Source organism: Hyaena hyaena, unplaced genomic scaffold (assembly GCF_003009895.1).
Source record: "Hyaena hyaena isolate Hyena2069 unplaced genomic scaffold, ASM300989v1 scaffold_86, whole genome shotgun sequence".
Classification (NCBI taxonomy): Eukaryota; Metazoa; Chordata; class Mammalia; order Carnivora; family Hyaenidae; genus Hyaena; species Hyaena hyaena.
The window spans coordinates 2,968,033-2,988,202 of record NW_024080721.1 but is presented as its reverse complement, the minus strand read 5'-3'; the positions used below and the strand labels follow the sequence as shown (position 1 = coordinate 2,988,202).

The 20,170-nt window shown below is 41.6% G+C and overlaps 1 protein-coding gene across 6 annotated transcripts in view; it reads left to right on the top strand.

Moving 5' to 3' along the window:
• The window catches only part of LOC120233338 (nuclear body protein SP140-like), a 70,463-nt gene extending 50,779 nt beyond the window's left edge, over window positions 1–19,684 (top strand). For 5 of the 6 annotated variants that reach the window (XM_039234516.1, XM_039234514.1, XM_039234510.1 and 2 more), the window contains 12 exons: window positions 1,806–1,871; window positions 3,636–3,716; window positions 6,771–6,845; window positions 8,088–8,192; window positions 10,255–10,397; window positions 11,515–11,562; window positions 14,596–14,637; window positions 16,828–16,943; window positions 17,609–17,714; window positions 18,007–18,084; window positions 18,303–18,446; window positions 19,235–19,684. In XM_039234516.1, the coding sequence (XP_039090447.1) occupies window positions 1,806–1,871; window positions 3,636–3,716; window positions 6,771–6,845; window positions 8,088–8,192; window positions 10,255–10,397; window positions 11,515–11,562; window positions 14,596–14,637; window positions 16,828–16,943; window positions 17,609–17,714; window positions 18,007–18,084; window positions 18,303–18,446; window positions 19,235–19,342 (1,112 nt within the window). In that variant the 3' untranslated portion in view covers window positions 19,343–19,684. The remainder of the gene's footprint in view (window positions 1–1,805; window positions 1,872–3,635; window positions 3,717–6,770; window positions 6,846–8,087; window positions 8,193–10,254; window positions 10,398–11,514; window positions 11,563–14,595; window positions 14,638–16,827; window positions 16,944–17,608; window positions 17,715–18,006; window positions 18,085–18,302; window positions 18,447–19,234) is intronic. The other variant, XM_039234515.1, reaches the window with a different exon arrangement.
• Window positions 19,685–20,170: the final 486 nt, after the last annotated feature.

Below are 20,170 nucleotides of genomic sequence, written 5' to 3'. Positions count from 1 at the left end.
GTTGTTGGGGAACATATATCAGCCAGGAGAAGATAGACAGTGCCTCCAACGTGGGCCCCCGGCCAGCTGCAAACCTTACCCTTCTCAGTTTTATTTGATGCATTGAGTTGTTGATTTGGGAGTGGGGTTTGTTGAGAGGGAAATTTCCTGAGGACAGTCCATCTAACCTGTCCTCTTTGCCAACCAAGTGGCCTCTGTCTCCCTTCCCCAGTGACTGAGAGTAGGGGTAGGGATGATGCCAGAGGGTTCTTGCATGGGACGTGCAGACACTGGGGCCTGTCTCTGTTTTCTTGTGTCTGATGCAGGATGGTAGACTCAGCATCTCTGTGGTAAGAGACATGTACCAGTGTGGTTTCTCTCTGGAAGCAGGATTTGGGACAGTTCTGCAAGGCAGATGTCATTAATGTTCCTCCTTCCTCCATACCTACTAGGGTTTACCAGGTTCCCTCTTCAGATGCCTGGATTTTTGCTCTTCCTTTACTGCCACAAAATCTGGGTGTACCATTCAGGTGGCTGGAATTTCTTCCTTTCCAAATTATCTCCTATTCCCACTCAGACCGTTTATCCAGGGGTCAGATATAAGTGGAGTGAAAGCATTTTCATAAAATGTAATCAGAATTAAATCTGAACCCCATAGGCTCTCTGAAGGCTGTGCCCTTCAGGCTGGTAAGGGAGACAATGAGGGAACAGGAATGGCTGTACAGAATCCTGAGTTTTCAGAACTGGTCTATCAAACACCATTAATCCCCCACTGCTTTTATCCCAGTCATGATGCAGGAATGAAGCTGATCCCTTCTGGGGACAGCCGCCTTCCATGACCAAAGAACCTTCCAGAAGTGCATGGACAGGAAGAGATGAGGGATGTACAGTCAGAGATGAGGACAGGAAGAGATGAGGGACGTACGGCAGTAAAAATCTAGTTGCTGACTATTACTATTTCACAGTAGTAACAAGGTACAAGCTCTGTTTACCCAGCGTCAATGGTCGTCTCATGTGTCTGTGTTTTCACATCATTCACAAGAATGCAAAACACAGTACACAATCCGCTGTGGTTTCTTTACATCCTCCCGGAACTTCAGGCCTTAGAGGGCAAGTAAGTAGGAGGATTTGGGTCACAACTGCAAGTACAGAGACTGCTTAAGTCTCCACTTCAAAGCTGAGAACACCTCCCAAACCCTCATATGGCAGATTATCCGTGACACCATCCAGCTGTGAGGACTGTGACTCCTTATTGCACATTTGAAGGTACAGGGAAGACACTTGAAGAGGAAACATGTTAATATATACCTGCAACAATTATCATTCAGGCGAAGGCACCAGTAGAATTTTTTTTTCCAATTTTAGTGGGTTTTTTTTTCAATTTTCAAAGGAAGATCATCTCCTATAGTCTCCCAAGTCCGTGCAGAATAAAGCATTAACTCTGTAGTCAGTCTCACACTGCTGCGCTCATAGTTAAGAATTTTGGGGGTGCCTGGGTGGCTTAGTCGGTTAAGCCTCCGACTTTCGCTTAGGTCATGATCTCGCGGTTCGTGGGTTCCAGCCCCGCGTCAGGCTCTGTGCTGACTGCCAGCTCAGAACTGGAGGCTGTTTCGGAGTCTGTGACTCCCTCTCTCTCTGACCCTCCCCTGCTCACACTGTCTCTCTCTCTCTCCTACAAATAAATAAAACATTTGAAAAAAAAAAAAAAAAAGAAATTTGCCCTGTTCTTGTGGCCTGAAAAAGTACCTGAAAACTACCAACATCTATGGCTTTGAGAATTATATTTACAGCTCGGAATGATTAACTTTATTCTCTTTTGTTCGAAGGAAAAAAGAAAGGCCATTGCTGGACAAGACATAAAAGGAAATTGCAGAGAAACATACTCCCAAAAGGTAAGCACATGAGTGTAAGGTCCTGTTTATGGTCTCCCTGCAGGACTGCGGCTCCTGAGGGCTCTGATTGCTTCCTAGCAGTGGCATAATTAGGACATAAACTAAGCCACTGTTACAGAGAGGCCTGAACACAGTGGCTTCCACAAACTGGTTTAGTTCTCTTACTTGTAATCACCCAGAGCTAAATGATTCAGGGAGACACTGCCATCCTCAACATGTGGCTTCTCTGCTTGGCCAAGAAATTGTTATTAATTTGGTAAGATGTTCCACAGAAAGCTAAATGCAAAAGCAGACTGTTTAAGTGTGTGTGCTTATGTATGTAACAAAAACATGTAATTACACAAATGTGTTTTTAGGTATCTATAAATTCTTATTTGCACATATTTATCTACCTATATGGAGAGAGGCATCGATATAGATATAGGGATAAATCAGTAGATGTGAACCAATAAGAATATACGTGGCAGTTGTATATGGTCACTGGAATATATTTGATATTTATATTTTTATTTGTGTTTTTTAAATGCAGGTGTGTACGTTGCAAATATTAAACACGTTCAAATTTTGTAATGAAAAATGATTATTTAAGTAGTAAAGTGGCAGCCTTGGTGGCTCTGTCAGTTAAGCATCCAGCTCTTGATTTCAGTTCAGATCATGATTTCATGGTTTGTGAGATCAACCCCTACACTAGGCTCTGTGCTATTACTACAGAGCCTGTTTGGGATTCTCTCTCCCTCTCTGCCATTTCCCTGCTCATGTGCACACATGGGCACACATGCTCTCTCTCTCTCTCAAAATAAATAAATGAACATTTAAAAACAAATAAATAGTAAAATATACAAAGACAAAAGCTTAAGGAAGTATGTTGAATAAGTTAATTATGGCTCTCTCTAGGATGGTGATGTTTCATACAATTTTTATTTTCTAAAATTCCAGTAGTACATATGTAATACTTCTTTTTAAATTTTCTTTTATTTTTATTTAAGAGAAAGAGAGCGTGTATGGGAGCGGGGGAGGCAAGAGGGAGGAAGAGAGAGAGAGAATCCTAAGCAGGTTCTATGCTCAACATGAAGTCCAATGCAGGGCTCGATCCCACAACCCCAGGATCATGACTCAAAATGAAACCAAGAGTCAGACACCCAACTGACTGAGTCACCCAGGTGCCCCTATATGTTCTACTTCTATTTGGACCCCTGAAATCTTGTTTATTTCAAAAGTGGTTTAAAGAACTCTTTTCTTCTAGACAATGAGACTAAGACCCCATTTTCCATATGATTACCAATTTTGAACCAGATCCACACAGCAAGATTTCAGAGTCTAATTAAAAGTTGTTAATTTTCACCAATCTGTATATTTTACGTTCTTGTCAATTTATATGGCTTCCCTGTTGGTGAATGTGTACAATTTTGCTTGGAAAGAAAAAAAAAGTGGTTGCATCCATGTTAGAACCCTTACTTTCAAAATGCCAAATTTTTGGATTTAATTATTATAACATTTTCATTTAGATCTCTGTGTATATATATAAAATCTAAACCATTTCTTTCCAGAGTACAATGGATTCTTATATGTAATTTAAAAGTCTTCCCTACTAAAAGTGGGACATGTACTTCCCTTTGAGATCCCTTACCATTAACATGCTTTCTTGTCTGAGTGAATAGTGAAAGGGGTTTCAGAATTAAATCTGGTGTTCACTCACTTGCTTTTAGTCTCTCATGTCAACTGCTGTTTTGTCCAACTCTGTATCTTCCCCCGCTTATCCCCTAGATAGCAGCAACACTACTGACCAGTTGGCCTCCAGTGGGAAAAAGAAAAAAATGCATATGCAAGAACCTGCCAAGATTAAGGGTAAGATACAGTTTGTACCACTTACACTTGGCCCCATGGGTCAATACAAATTTTGCTAAGGTTTTGAGGAACATATATTCTCCTTAATTTTTTACTAGCCAAAGTTACCAGTCAACTTGAGAGCTACAAAATCTAGAAAGCAAACCCATTGGAGCCAAGGTTATAAATTGTTTGCATTTATATTATAGTTTTTATTTGCCCAGGACCTAAAATCCTTTCCTTGAGTTTTATCTGCTTTTCATGGAAATATCTTTACCTTACATCATTGGCTTATTAAAAAGGCCAGACTTAGTAAATTACAAATTAGAAAGCAAGTTTATTTTCTCACTGCTCTTTCAAGTCTACGTTCTGGATGAGTTTTTCTTGTCTTGGGCATGCCTGATAGTGTTCTTTTTCCTTGTCACAAGTGAAATCTGTTTCCAGTAGTTGAGAGTCCTTTCTGGGCTACATTAAAACTTCAATATTTTCTCCATTTCAAAGTACTTCCCCTCCTTCAACCTGAGCAATCATTGGTCTGGGGCACCTGCAAGGCAGAGGTGGCATGATCAGATTTTTCTCACATTATCTCTTGGCTCTGCCCCCACTCAAGAGCTGTTGGTTTGGGCCCTTCCAGGATTAGGGGGCGTGGATGAGAGAGGCGAGATAATAATATGGAAGTGTCTCATGTGACAGAGGCAGCTCTGAGATAACATTGGAAATGCAGAGTACACAGTCACTAGCTCTTTCCTCCACAAGATTCTTTCATCAACTTCTCAGTGTGGTCTGGCACCACTGCTTGACTTCTTTGGAGAGAAACGTAGGCATTCTTCTGCAGCCTGGATGTGAAGGAAGAGCTAGCGCTGGGATAATCTGTTCCACCAATACTTTGTATGGTCACATAGGTGGTTTGGTGCATTGCCTTCCAATGTGAATTGCTTGAAACTATGGTGACCCACTCACCCCAGGATAGTCCCAGTTGTGCCACTGAAAATCCTGTATCCTGGATAACTCTTAGTTCTGGGTAGAGTGGGACAATTAGTTACCCTCCTTAGCACTTAGTGAATTGTTCCCAGCTATTGAGACTTCTACTAAAACGTTGGGAAAATAGGAAAGAATTTTAAATTCTGTCACACTTACTATTAGAGATTAATTAATACCAAGCATAACAATTAAAAAATAACCTTAAATTATATTCTGACTGCCATATTAGAGTTTGTGGTGGGGGATTTTATTATTAAATGGATATTACACCCTGGGAACACAAAAAATAGTTAAATCCTGTCTTGCTTCATCAGTGTGTTTTCAAAGTAAAACACAATAGTGCTGTATTATGAATTAGTTGGCTTTAAGATCCAAATCTCCTTACACCAAAAACTCCACAGACTAGAATGGACTTCAGTGTATTTCCTTTTTTTCCCTAAAAGTATTAGGCCTTACAAGTTTGTTGAAAGGGAAATCTAACATAGCTACTAGTTCCTGGAAAGGTGTAACCAGGGAGAGACAGATAGAGAACAAGAAATAACTCTTATTTGTTGGATTATCCAAGGCTGTGTTTAGAGCTTTAGTGTCAAGCCTGACTGGCAGGTAGGAAAGACAAGAATAAGATGCCTGGATCTCTTCTCACTGGACTGTGAGTATGGACCTTCAGAAAAGGGATGAGGGAGAGCAGCAAAGAGTCCATAACTACTTAGGCATCTTGGGTAGAGAGGAGGCAAGGAGGGCCCCTTAGAGAACCATATCTGGGTGGATGACCTTCTATGACCTGGTGACCCCACTTTCTGGAGAAAGGAAGCAAGAGGGGGTAAAAAGATTAATCTGCCTTTTTGAGGACCATATTTCTACCTTTTTAGTAGTTCTCCTTAACCCATTGCTAATAATACCCAAGTCTTCCACCTTCTTATAGAAGATTCTTATAGATTGAATTCATAGATCTTTGTAGAGCCCTCATTTGAACTGCTGGTATCTTGGTTAAACTATAACAGAGTGACAACTTGCAAGTCTGTAGCTTGTTTGATGTTGTGATAAGGTTAATTATCAATATTTGTACATGGGGCCATTTTGGTCTTGAAGAGATGAAAACCCTCTCAGTAGTTGTTTAGGCTAAAGACCAGAAAGTGGAATTATTTAGCAAGCAATTGGTCTATTTTAGATTTTATTAAAAGAAAGATTTTTTTAACTTTACTGGCCTAATATGCTTGTAACCTGCTGACATTTTACAGCAGTTAGGACTGGGTAGTCTAGAAAATATTTCCTTATGGGGTCTAAATAACCCCACACAGTACCACCAGGTGGTAGGGCATGGAACACAGAGAGGAAAAAAGGAATTTATCTTCCTGCCTGAGAAAATAAACCACATTTGAATGATAGAAAACACTGAGATGCATATCCACAGCCAAAACTTGCAAAAGGAAGAACATTTCTTGCTGCAACATCTGCCAGGTCAATCCTTAATTAAGTATTTGAAATTAAGATTTTAGAAGACTCAATTCTACCCATTCTTCTTAGGATAACCTTCTTCTGGTTAGTTTCTTAGATTCTAATATCTTTGTCAAAACCCAGATAGACAGAGCCTTTTAAATGACTTCATTCAAGGTGATGTGTAACATGAGTTTCACCTGTGAAGCTTACTGTAGCCTGTCCCTCACAGAACTTCCATTTCTATTTCTCCACAAGAAGAAACCTGAAACGCCTTCACTTAATTTTGTGATTTTTTGTCTCAACTTTCTCTGAATATTTTAGTTTCTTTAATGGCAACGATCACCATCTTGATTTCATATGTTTGTTGAAAAGACTAAGTCAATTAGTAGATGTACAATTGGTATCTATTAAGCACTTAACACGTAGCTTCTTGAGATATAAATGAAATGCTGATTCCACTGTTTGTTTTACTAACATGGGATATGACAAATAAAATATAAGGTGAACATAAGATGAGATATCTAATTCATGGTATCTTAAAACTAGGGACTGTATATTTTTCTTTATCCATTAAATAGGCTTTGGGGAAGTTATATTCAAATGGAAATTTCGGAAAGCACTAGTTCATGTAGTGATTATATGTTTCTATTTTCTCAGGGAAAAAGAGAGGCAGACCTCCTGTTTACTCAACTCATAGTGACAAAGCCCCACAGAAAAATGTCCGGTCAAAAGGTAAAGAAGAAAAGGAAAATAACTTCAGTAACTAAACAGCTGATTTCCTGTGCTCTGTGATTTTAGTAATAAATCCACTTCCCTAATTGTTTTTGCAGCTTTAGTAGCGGTTGAGAGATGTATACAATTTGAGTCATTTTCAAACTATGTCAGGGAGAAGAAGAAGATAATCCCACAAACAAGTAACTTGGTGATCAGACCTTGCAGGTCCAGAGGCCACTGCAAGAATGCTGTCTCCACTGAACTGACAATGTTCAAGCTGGAAACTGTCTGTTGCCATATAACCCACAAATTATTTAGCTGTTTCTTCTCTTGCTACATCAGGAGTCACAGATTGCATACCACAGGTGGCCTGGAGTAGCGGTCAGTAGTAGCTTGTCTTTCTCTCCTTTTGATTGTGTGGGCTTGGGCCAATCACTTGATATCTTTTGTCTCAGTTTCTTCATCTGTAAAGCAGAGTGAATTAGGCCAGCCTCCTCAATTCATTGCAATTCTGTTAGTCTGCCTGGCTCAAAACTGGACCATGGACAGCTCCCCACCTCCCCTCTTGGTTCTAAAACGTTGGCTGGAAGAACAGCATCAGCTACACATCCTCCTTGAGTTAGTTCATTTGAAGACCTTCACCACTGATTTGGTGGAGTCAGGTCTCCAACTGCCTTTCCTCATGCAGTGTACAGAGTAATCTAGAGTTCTCTGAGCTCCTCTTGTAGCTATAGAGAAAGCTGATTTGAGAGAGAAATGAAGCAAAGCAGAGAACAAGACTAGAAGGCAGACATCATCTCCATTAGGTTAGCCTGTCATTTATTACCCTCTGTCTGCTCAGTTAAATCTCAATCAAGAAGACGTAAGTATAGTCTCCCACTTTGTCTCCAGCTACCTAACTGCAGTGAAATAGTGTGGCTGGACAGCTCCCTTCAGAACATGGCAGCTGTTGTGTGTTTCATTGTCATAGAAGAACCAGCAAGGCTGAAAGATTGGGAGTAAGGCAGTTTTCCTGAAGCTTGATTTCTCTGAAAGAGCATTCTGTTTTGTATTTGAGGGGATTTGAGGGGTAAGATAGAGGTAGGCATTCTGTCATTATGTATCAAAAATGTCACTTAGAAGAAAGACTTTGACTCCAGACATTTGTGGAATAGACTTCCCCAAGCACCTCTATATCTTTATAGGGACAAAATCAACAAGGTTGGAGAGGTGCATGTGCACTTGCACAATGTGGCAGAATGAAGAAATCTTCTCTTTCAGGGTCAAGAAATCACACAGATTGTAGCGTGGATTTTCGCTCTCAAGTACTTCCTGTGACCTGTGGTGAGGTGAAGGGGATGTTATATAAGAAGAAACTGAAACAAGGTGAGTTCCAGATGTACCGTGTCAATTACATAACAGTCAAGGGATTGAGGCTGCAGTTTGGCTCCAGGGAAGGAAGAAGGGATCCCTAAGTTGCTATGTTTATACCTTCAGAAATCACTCCCACATGGAAATGTCCATGGGGATGCCCAAGGAACCAAAAAGAAGCAAATCAGAATTAAAAAGGAAGAAGCCCTCAACCTCTACCTTCATATCCTCTCTCCCTTCTGGATGATCATCACCAGGGCAGGGTGTTGATATGGTGGGAAGAGTACAGAATTTAGAATTGGAAGTGTGAACTCACCCACACCTATGCCAGGAGGTATAGAGTAGAGAGTAGAGACCTTTCTGAGCTTGAAGTAAGGTTTTTTTTTTCCTCATCTAAAAAAAGGGGATAATAATTAAAAACCTACCTCACAGTATAGCTATGAGGAATTAATTTATGTAATTGGTTTAAAATATTTAAATAGCTTCACTGAGATATAGTCCCATATCATTCAGTGTCCCACTCAGAGTATAGAATTTAGCATTGAATTTTGTTTGCATTTTCCCAGGATTGTTCAGCCATCACCACAACCTAATCTCAGAACATTTGTATCTGTCTCCCACTTAAAGCAAACACCATGTCTATTTGCAGTCAGTAAGCATTCCCAGCTAATCCCACTGCCAAGCCCTAAGCAGCCACTGATCTATTTTCTGCTTAATAATTTGGCCTATTCTAGGTATTTCATATAAATGGAATTATTTAATATGAATACTTTTATGGCTGGGCTCTTTCACTTTAGCATGATGTTTTCAAGGTTCATCCATGCAATAGCATGTATTAGTGCTTTATTATTTTTTTTTGCCAAATAATATATTTCATGGTATGAATACACTGTATACATCATTCATTCATCACTTTGGGTTGTTTTCATTCTTTAGCTATTACGGCCAATGCTGTTTTGAATATTGATGTATAAAGTTTTGTGTGAACAAGTGTTTTCAATTTTTTGCTTATAGACCTGGAGTGCAACCACTGGTTCATATGCTCAATCTATATTTAATTTATTAAGGAAACACCAAAATGTTTTCCACAGTGACTGCACTATTTTATATTCCCACCAGCAATGTATGAGGGCCCCAATTTTTCTACTTCCTCATCAACATTTGTTGTTGTCTGATTTTTTTTTTATTACGACTATCCCAGTGGGTGTGAAGTGGTTTCTCATTGTGGTTTTGATGTGTGTTTTTCTAATGGCTGAGAAATTCTGTTTAGCATATGATTATCTTTTATGAATAGCTTAATTTTCCACTGGTTAACACTTCACAATTATTTTCTTAACTTTATTATTTATGTATTTATTTATTTGTTTGTTTATGAGAGAATACAAATGAGGGAAGGGTAGAGAGAAAGAAACACAGAAATCCAAGCAGGCTCTGTGCCATCAGTGCGGAGCCCAGTGTAGGGCTCAAACCCATGAATTGTGAGATCATGACCTGAGCCAAGATCAAGAGTCAGATAGTCAATGAACTGAGCCACCTTTGTGCCCCCATAATTATTTTTAATATCAGCTATCTGTGATTTTAAGTATGGGAAAATCTCTGCTCAATAATGCCATTACGTTGGATAAAAAATGTTGTAATAAAGGCTACAGATATTGAGTGGTGCCATTCTGAGCTCAGCCTCAACTTGAGGTTCTTGCCCCCACATTGCACCCAAGGGCCATTGGAGATTCTGGCCTGTTCTCTTTCCCCAGCAAATTGAGATCCTCTCACCCTTCAGGTTCACTTGCTTTTCCTTTGTAGATGATTTTGAAATACTTTTAAAAGGTTGATTTTGATGGTAATCATCACCTTGTTGTTGCATGAGGTTTAAAAAAATGTTGCCCCAAGGCAGCAAATCTCCTATGAGGGGACTTACAGTCTAGATTTTGGGAGTCTGAAGGCTGAAAAGGAAGACTAGACTCTCCTGCTACACATCTGGAGCCCAATTTGGGTGGCTCCAGATGCATTGTGGTAGGAGTCCATCATCTGAGTTCTGAAGACAAAGAGGGCTCAGAATCAACTTACCCTGGTCTTACAGGATCCTTGGTGAGGTCTATACAGAGTGAGGATGGAAAATGGTTCACCCCCAGGGAATTTGAAATCAGAGGAGGCTACGCAAGATCAAAGAACTGGAAGCTGAGTGTGCGCTGTGGTAGGAGGCCCCTACGATGGCTGATGGAGGTATTCCAGGGACTGGAGCAGATTGACTCCAATGTTGTATGGTCATTATTTGCTCACCAAGTTTTTGTTGAGTTATAGCTAAAAAGCTGATACCCCTGGGTTTATCCACTTACCCAGCAAGAGATGACCCACATTCATAACCTCTGTACAATGCCACATCACTGCCTGAAAGGGGGCTCTGCCTGGATAGAGGCTGAAGCTTGGAGGAGGGAGAGGTTACTGTGACTCAGGTGCATGCAGACAACTTCACGTAATACACTGAAAGGAGACAGTGTACAGTCATACAAATGGAAAGAAGCTACTGCAGAGAAAAAATGGCATGAAAACCAGAATTGCAACTGAAGTAACTCTGTGGGTTGGGGTAGACAGGTTGTGTATATTAGGCATGATCCATCAATTAGAGTTGTTTATGGATGGATTTAATATCAGCCCAAGGAATTTAAACTCATAATATAGACAGTGAAAAATCAATGAATTCTTCTGAGCTGTGAAACGACATATTTGAAACAGTATTTTAGACAACCATGGAGCCTTGAAATGATTTCCATGTCTTTTAGCCCAAAGAAACTTTTATTCAGCCTGCAATGCTCATCTCAAATGTCTTCCCTCTCTGGGCTCCATGAGCCCACTTGTAAGACCATTATTATACTGTTTTATGCTTATCTTTCCATGTATTCCCTTTTTCTCTCTAGACACCTCTAAAATTTGTCCATATTTGTGTTCCCAATATTGTCCAAAGTGTCTGATACCCAGTACACATGGGATAAGTGTGTGTTGATTGAATTTCTCTGGTCAATGGACTCAGCATGAGTGGCATTGGCAGGAATGGAAAAGAAGTGGGAGGTGTCAAAGAGATTGTGAAGAAAAACCTCTTAAAACTTGGGGGAAAAGCACAAGAGAAAAGAAAAAAGTTCTAAAGTTCCATTGCTTGAAATTCTACCATTGATTGAATTCTGGAAGTACAGGTGAAGAGAGGGAGATGGTTTGTCATTTAGCCACCCTGGCTTTGAGTTGATTGTCAGACACCCAGGTAGAAATATATGGGAAAAGGCTAAAATGCCAGACTCACAAACCAGAAACATATGTAACCACATACTAGGATCTTTTTGTTTTTCAGAAAGGATTTCTACATAATCCTCTAAGAAAATCTTTCAAGAAAAGAAAGGTGATTATTATGTCACGTTTTATAAGTTCTCATCACATAACTGATGTTATTATGTACAATTATATATTGTTTTCAGTTGAGTTATTATAATTAAGTTTCCTCCAACTCTTCTTCCCTCTTTTTGAGCATGTGACTTCAGAGTTGCTACTTTTTAAAATGTTTATTTACTTACTTTGAGAGAGAGAGAGAGAGCATGAGCCAGGGAGGGGCAGAGAGTGAGGGAGAATCCCAAGCAGGCCCCATGTTGTCAGCATGAAGCCTGATGCGGGGCTTAATCCCATGAACCATAAGCTCATGACCTAGCTGAAATCAAGAGTTGGTTGCTTAACTGCCTGAGCCACCCATGCACCCACCTCTCTTTTATTAATTTATTTTATTTTGAGAGAAAGAGGCAGCGCATGAGAGGGGAAGAGAGGCAGAGGGAGAGAGGGAGAGAATCTCAAGCAGGCTCCATGCTCTGTGTGGAGCCTGAAGGGGGGCTTGATCCCACAACCCTGGGATCATGACCTAAGTAGAAATCAAGAGTCAGACATTGAAAAGACTGAGCCACCCAGGTGCCCCTCAAATCCAGATTTTTAAAAAACTCATTGTTACTTAAATGAAATCTGATGGAGCAAATTTGTTCATGGTGATTCAGATGACCCCTCTCTGGTAGACAGTCTATTCTGGGCCATATATTAAACCATATTATTCCATCTGATAGATAACAAAAGGCATATTTTTTTTCTGATCCATTTAATCCCCCTTCACATTCCATTTAAATCTACACACACACATATGGAATTCCTTTTAGGGGAAATTATTTGCCCTTCTTGAGGACAATGCGTTTGGGAAGGAAGTTTGGGGGAGATTGATGTATCATACAGGAGGGGCCAATCTGGAATTGTTTTTTACTTTGATGCTACCCTTTCAGCTACGCCAGAGGAGCTGTACAGACCTCCTATCTATCTGAGAAAATGATTCCTCCCTCAGTGGAAGAAGTCTATGTAGACAACAAATGAACAGCTTAAGTGCAGTGTAGATTCAAGACAAAGTGATGGTTTTTCCAAGATTGGGTACAAGTAAGAACTTAATGGGGAGCAGGAAATGAGACATGTCATTCTTTTTTTTTTTTTTTTCAAACTTTTTTTAAATGTTCTATTTATTTCTAGGAGAGAGAGAGAGAGACAACGTGAGCAGGGGAGGGTCAGAGAGAGAGGGAGTCACAGACTCTTAAACAGGCTCCAGGCTCTGAGCTGGCAGTCAGCACAGAGCCCGACGCGGGGCTTGAACCCACGAACCGCGAGATCATGACCTAAGCGAAAGTCGGACGCTTAACCGACTAAGCCACCCAGGCGCCCCATGAGACATGTCATTCTTACTTCAGGCAGGAGTGGTCATCTGAGACATTCACAGGCTTCTAAGATAGGTCAAGCATACATAGCTAGGCAATGGGACTTCATCTTTCACTGGGAATGGGAATATCTAATGTTCTGGATTGTTTGACCTTTCAGTCCTTGGGATATTTCATCCCCTGGATTTCCTTTAGGAAATTGATCTATTTAGTATTTTAAAGACCAGCATCTGTATCATTCCCCAGGTGTCAAGACTCACTCAGTTAGGGGTGCCTGGCTGGCTCAGTTGGTAGAGCACGCAACTCTTGATTTCAGGATTGTGAGTTCAAACCCCATATTAGTCATAGAGCTTACTTTAAAAAATGAAATTAAAATAAAAAAAAATAACATAAAGTAGTTAGATTACCCCTGTGAGCTTGCAGCTTCTTATCAACAGGTTCGACCCTTATCAATAGGTGCAACACTTTTTAGCAACAAGCCTCAGTTGCCTCTATATTTTGTCTTCCCGTGAGCTCCCCAAAGTGGAAAATCTCAGGATCCAATATACCTCCATGAGTCCTCTGTGAGTCTCAGAACCTCTTTTGCTTATAGAGCCCCTTGGCTTTTGGAAACTTCAGTATCACTCTTGAAGCCAAGTGATAGCTTATTGGCTCTTGACAAGGGTCACTAATACCTTTTGGTGACAGCTGCTGTGTTGTAAAATAATATATTCTTCCAGTATATCATATGCTAATATTTCTTAAGAGATAGCAAATAATCTCTTTTCCTAAATTAAGCAATATTCATTTATCTACTCATTCATATAATTACCAAGCTCATACTAAATGTCGGGTGGCCATTAGAGATGATTGAAATAATATTCCTGACCTCGAGGATTGTTTCAACCTCAAATTCTAACATGGAAGATTAACCAAGGGGGAGAGGGAGGGAAATTTTAGGTCACCCAGAGAAAGGGGCAATGGCATGGTCACTTCTCAGTTCATTATTCCATGGATCACTTGTCTATAAGTACTCTGTCTTCGGTGGAGATAAAAGCTGCATTCGAGAGGGAAGGAAGCCAGGTCATTCTACTGAATATGCAAAAGAATTCTAAGTCTAGTGAGTCATAGTCAACTGCCTCTGAAAAGCTGACATCTTTTTAGGAGGAGAGAGGAGGGTGAACTTCTGGAAGAAGAGCTGCAGCACTGGGGACCTTGGGCACATTTTTTCTTTAGGACTGTGCTCTGGGAGAACTGTGAAAGGCAGTGGAGTTCTCTGGGACATTCCCGTGGATTCCAGGACTCTGGGTCCAGTGGTCACTGAGGGCTGTTGGTGATGAGTTATCGACCTGATTCTTTCATTACACCTCCTCCCAGTGGAACGATACTTTCTAATGTAAAGAAAAATGCCTGAGGGCCCCTCAAAGTAGGAGAACCAGTGGAGTCTCTCCAGCTCCATCTGTGGAAACCAGGGCCAGGCTCCCTGCATGGCTTCACAAAGGCCTACCTTGGGTCGGAAATCCAGGAAATTGAACTTGCATTGGCCAAACAGTGGTATTTTGGTACTTTTTATTCTCCAAGTAGATATATAGGTCCACAAAGCTAGGTATGAAATAATGGGTAGACTGTAGCTTGAATTCCTCCACAAATGCTGTTAAATAAGGGATGGATGCAATCCTAATATTCCATATTGTTATTCAATCTTTCCCTCTTTTCAACAGACAATGCCAAAATCTCACAACGATACCTTAGCTCACCCTCATGTAAGTACGACACCTCTAACCCCAGAATAATCCAGGCCTTGTCCTTCCGTGTACTATCTGTGTCATTGCTGCATTTCCCTAAAGCATGCTCATGCTCAGTTGGGGCATGTCGCTGTGTGATGAGCAGAGAACAGCAGGTGTATCACCCACACCAGGGAGATGGTTCTGGACTTGGTGCCTCTGCATGAAAACATCCTTTCCTGTTTGTTTAGTAAAACCATCCTGTTTCCTCATTTCCCCTTGCAAGTGAGTATGGGAGCTCAGAGGACAAATTTCTAGTCCCCTGGGGCCTCTAGAACCTGGGCTGAAGTGGAAATAGCCAGAGCTGGCCTGCAGATTAGGGGTAAGGAGCAAATTTGAAAGAATAGCAGCATTTTAAAGAAGGCAATAGTGAAGGAAATGGAAGATCCCAAATATCCACTCCAAAGTGCGGCAGAGCTAAGATCAGCCAGAAGGAACAGGCTGGGCCAAGGTGGTGAGTCCACGGGGTAGACCCTGTTGTAAGTCCTGCAGAGAAATGCATACAAAGCAGTTGGGCCCTTTATGGAGGCCATGTATCCAGTCTCAAGGGAGCCATCAAGGTGCTGAACTGGTTAGGACTGAAGCCATCACCACGCAACCAATCACAGGGTGGTCCCACATGGTTGCTGGCTTATAAGATCTATCAAAATTATGGGTGACAACACTCTCTATGCTAAATCATGCTATGATTCCTTTCATTGCAACAAAATAGACATTTAAGGCATAGTCACCTTTGCACAACTTCAGGGGTAACACTCAGACAGTTTTCACAAGCAGTAAAACTGACATAGGCCATCCAACAGAGGAGGGATAGTCATATAGTTCTGCATGTACTTTACCTCCAAAGCAATCCCCCAACAAGATTTAGATCCTATCCACACTGATTTTTGACCCTAAGCCTAGGGAGTCTTCAATCATCTATACAGCTCTCGAGTCCAGTGTTTGGGTGTCTTGTTTGGGATGGATGGAGACCCCCCCCCATGTTTATAATCTTTCCAGGGGTAGATATTATGGGCCACCTCAACATTGACTTTTGATATCGCTATGCCCAATAACCAGACTTTGCTCAGGCTAAATCCCACCTTGGGCTGCATACTTAGTCACCTGAGGACTTTTGAAAAACAATATTACCTGGATTCCACTCTGTAGGAAGTTCTGACTTAAAAAGTCTTGGGCTGTGTCTTGGGCATTAGGATTGCTTGAAAGTACCAAATATTCTGATACATAAAATCACCCATTTTTTAATTAAAGAAGAATACCAATGGCTGTGCCCACCCAATCTCTGGCATTGGGACCAGGACATTAATATTTTACATACTCTCCCCAAATGATTTTAATGTGCAACTGGATTAAGAAACAAAGAGCTGTATCTGTTAAAAAGTATATGTATGGGAGATTCTTAAACATTGGTTGTATTTGTTGTTTCCTTGTTCTTCTGGAAAGAGGGTCATTACTTCCTCAAGGTTGATGATCATAATCTAGGAGTGTCTGCACCGATGAGAAGAAAATTGGCCCCATGGCTCCATGCCAGAGCAGCCTCAGCCCCAGCTGGAGGTGTCTCTGAGGATTCCCTGAGACACTGAATGGGAGTTTTTGGCTAGACATTCACTGGGGCTAGCACTTCCTCATATAGGGCCATTTTAAAAAACAAAAGAAATAGCTAGAACCCCTTTCACCCAATATAAGCCAAAAACAAACTCAGAATAATGGTTAATGAATGTCTTTTCACCTTTTATCACTTTCCACACTAAGGAGTTTACTCCGTCTTATTAAATTCTCAATATTTCACCCTTCCATGATTGTATTTCTTCATTGAAGTATAGGCAAATGCATTTAATAGTTTATTTCAGGAACTTGTTTTATCAGCAAGGTAATAATACTATTCCAAGTCTTATAAAATCATCTTGTTTTGCTACAGTCTTTCTGTGTTAGAATCTCTGGTTTTGTATGGAGAATTTTTCTGATCTGACACACAGGCATCACTCCTGTGCATCTTGGGCATCACTATGGACCATGGTTTCTTCTGAAGTCTACACTCCATGCTGGTCCTTCATACTCAGGGAGAAGCATAGATATGTTCATACAGGTTCACACAGACGCAGCGAGTTACAGCTACACAGTGGTGGTCTGCCAGGGTTTCACCAGGGATGCCGACATTGTTTCTCCTAGCTGGGAAACTCCGATGTGTGTGAGATGTGTCGGGATGGAGGAGAGCTGTTCTGTTGTGACACCTGTTCAAGATCCTTTCACGAGGACTGTCACATCCCACCTGTGGAAACTGAGAGGTTTGTGAGATGAAGTTCTCCCACCCAGATTATGAACCCCTCCTCCTGCCATAGGAGGAACTCTCCCTGCAGAAAGAAGGATCAGGGCCATAGGTATGGGTTCCAGCAGCGTGATCTAGCTGATTTAAAACACTGGCAGCAGGAGGGAATACTGTTATTTGCTGTCCTCTGGGATGCTGAGGCTGGTGTCTGGGTCCCTTGCCTACATAGTGCTACTGTCCCTTTGAGAAGCTTTTCTAGCCCCAAGCCCTGTTCATAGAGGTGAGCACACCAGATTTTTGTGATCTGCACTTTTTCAGAAAGGCAGGAAAAGTGGCCTGGCTCATGCGTTTTACCATGGACTCAACAGGCTGATAGAAACCTGGTCCTTCGGGGTTAAGGCTCAGTTTTGACACACAGACGTGGCAGGCAGGGTTCCCAGCAGCTCAGAGAGGAAAAGAAAGGCTCACCACTCACCTTATCCCCACCCTCCGTGCACAGAGCCTGCTATTGCCACCCTCAATGGGCTCAGGCCCCACATGGGGGTCCTGGAGTCTCTGGGTGGGATCCGCTTCATCTTCCAGCTATGTCTATCAGCCATGTCTAAAAGGAGGACAATGGCAGCCATAGGGACAGTGGCTGTTTCCAGGGGCCTTGCCCTTGCTTACTTTTGCTTGGCCTCTCAGGAGCCCGTGGAGTTGCACCTTCTGCAGGATGGAGTCTTTGCGAAGGCAGCAGTGTCACAGGGAATCTGAGGTCCTGGAGAGGCAGATGCATCCCGAGGAGCAGATGGTGAGCAGGGTGCAAACCCCAAGACTTCTCCTTACCCCTGACGGTGAGAAGTCCAACAGGTCTAGGGTAAGGGGAAGGGTGCCCAAGGGAGCCTGCTCTTCCAAGCCATGTCTCAATCATGCTGAAATCATACTGCAGAAAATATAACTCAGCTATTATATGTCTGTTTCTATAAGCCAACATGTTTGGGGAAAGTTCCAGAAGACAGTGTTAAGTCATGTCTCTGCCTGGGCATGTGAATGAGCTCAATGTCTCCAAACTGCTGTGAGTTCACAGGCGTCTTCTTTTGCAGAAATGTGAGTTCCTTCTCTTGAAGGTCTATTGCCATTCAGAGAGCTCCTTTTTTTCGAAGATTCCATACTATTATTATGTAAGTATCAACAACCAACCATGATTACAGGCTGCCATAATGTTCCCTGACTTTCACACAGGCAATGGGGGGATTTGTGATCGGAATCCCATGAGAGAGAGAGCATGAGCCGCCATTTTCTTTACCTTGTATCTGTGCTGGAGTTCAGGAAATCCACTGGAGACAGACATTGAAAACTATACCAGTAATTCTCCCATTGATATTTTTCCCCCCACCAGATTAAAGAGGTTTCTCAAAACCTAAAGGAACCCATGTGGTTGGACAAAATCAAGAAGAAGCTAAATAAACAGGGTTACCCCAGAGTAGAGGGGTTTGTGCAGGACATGCGCCTCATCTTTCAGAACCACAGGGCATCTTACAAGGTAAGAGGCTCTCTCTGCTTCCATTTCATTTTCTTTCCACTGAGTCGCTCTGCCCTCATTTTCTGCTGCCTGGAAAATTTTACATTTCCCTCACCCTATGACAAGCCTGCACAAGGAAGTGTTATAGAAATGAATGACTTTTCCATTTCAGGACTTGAGGTAACCACAGCAGAGTAGCAGTGAGTCAGAAGGTATTTCTGCAACCAGAACCCCAGGACCCTGAGAGCTCATTCCCCTCCTCAAGGGTGACAGGTGCCCGCAGAGAGCAGTGGAGTCCTGCCTGCTCCAAACCCAAAGAGGAGAGAATGACATCTTAAAGTTATATGACCCTTCTTACCTCTCCCCAGATCAACTCAACTTGTTAGAAGCCCCAATTCCAAATTTCTTTGCATGTGAATGCAGCATGAAGTTTACAGGGGTCACCAGAGAGGACTAGAAGTTTCAGGGAAGCAAGATGGCTCATTGTACTTAGACTGTGCTCTTTGATGTTTTCAAAAGACATACATGGCTTTTCTAAGTCTCACTAAAATAAACAACCCAAACCAAATAAGTCAGAGTGTTAAGTATGCGAATGATTTCCCATTTCTGTCTACTTATCAAAAATAATTGTGCACATAGGAAACAAAAGTTGTTCTTAGCTGTATAAGTCTTTAAGCTTCTACCTGTTAATGTAACTTAGGTATTTAAGACAAAGTCCTAAATATTTTGATTGCAAGCTGTCTAATAATACCTAATGAGAATTGCTATTTTTGTCTTTATGTCTTTTCTCTTTATGATTTTTTTTTCAGTACAATGACTTTGGACTAATGGGACTTAGACTGGAGGCAGAATTTGAGAAGAAATTCAAGGAAGTGTTTGCTATTGAGGAAGCAAATGAGAGCAGTTCACTGGTGTAGTGGAGGCTGTTGACACCCTGGAAAATCTCCTTTTTGGGCAGAACTTTCATGTCCCAGCTGTTCTGAGGGTTGGCTGCTATTGGCACTCTTCCCCAAAGTATCACCTTCTGCCAATGCCAGCTTCACCTGGGGATTACACACCTTTTGGGCCTGGAGGTCAGCTTCCAGCCCCAAGGTGGAACCAACTTGTAGTGATCCATGCTCCTTCATTCTCCATGAGATCAGGCTGGAGCTAGTCTCCAGCTGGTACCAATCCATGCTTGGCTTTTCCCACCATGCTATCCTGTTTCCCTCATCCCTTTTCTTTTGAAAAGATTCTCATAATAAATCAGTTACTCAAGAGACTCTGCTTCTAAGGAATCCAATGTAAACTATTGATCCTAGCAAGCAGGACTTGAGGATGGGGTTCTGATGTGAGGTCACGGTCTAGCCAGACGGTGACAAGTGAAATGTTGAGAGTACCTGGGGTTTTACAACCATCTCACTGCCAAAACTTTCACCTGTAGGAAACTGGATGAGCTATAGGGGAATACTATATAGGGGTATACTAGCTGGAACAATTTTCTGACATTTACAAAAGGATAAATAGTATCCGTAACAAGTGTGGATTTTTGATGGCTATTGCTAAGTGCCACTAATATGTTGGTAAGAGTAAAAGACAGGCTTAAAGCTATTAATCATCTAACCCAAAATCACCACCATCCCTGAAGCTGGAAAGTAGGCAGCAAGGAAGGCCTGGCTCTGCTTTTAAGAAGGGCAGAACTTCAGAGAAAACTGAATTCTAAGCTCAGGGTAGCCTTCTATGCCAAAGTTAGGGCACTAATAAAG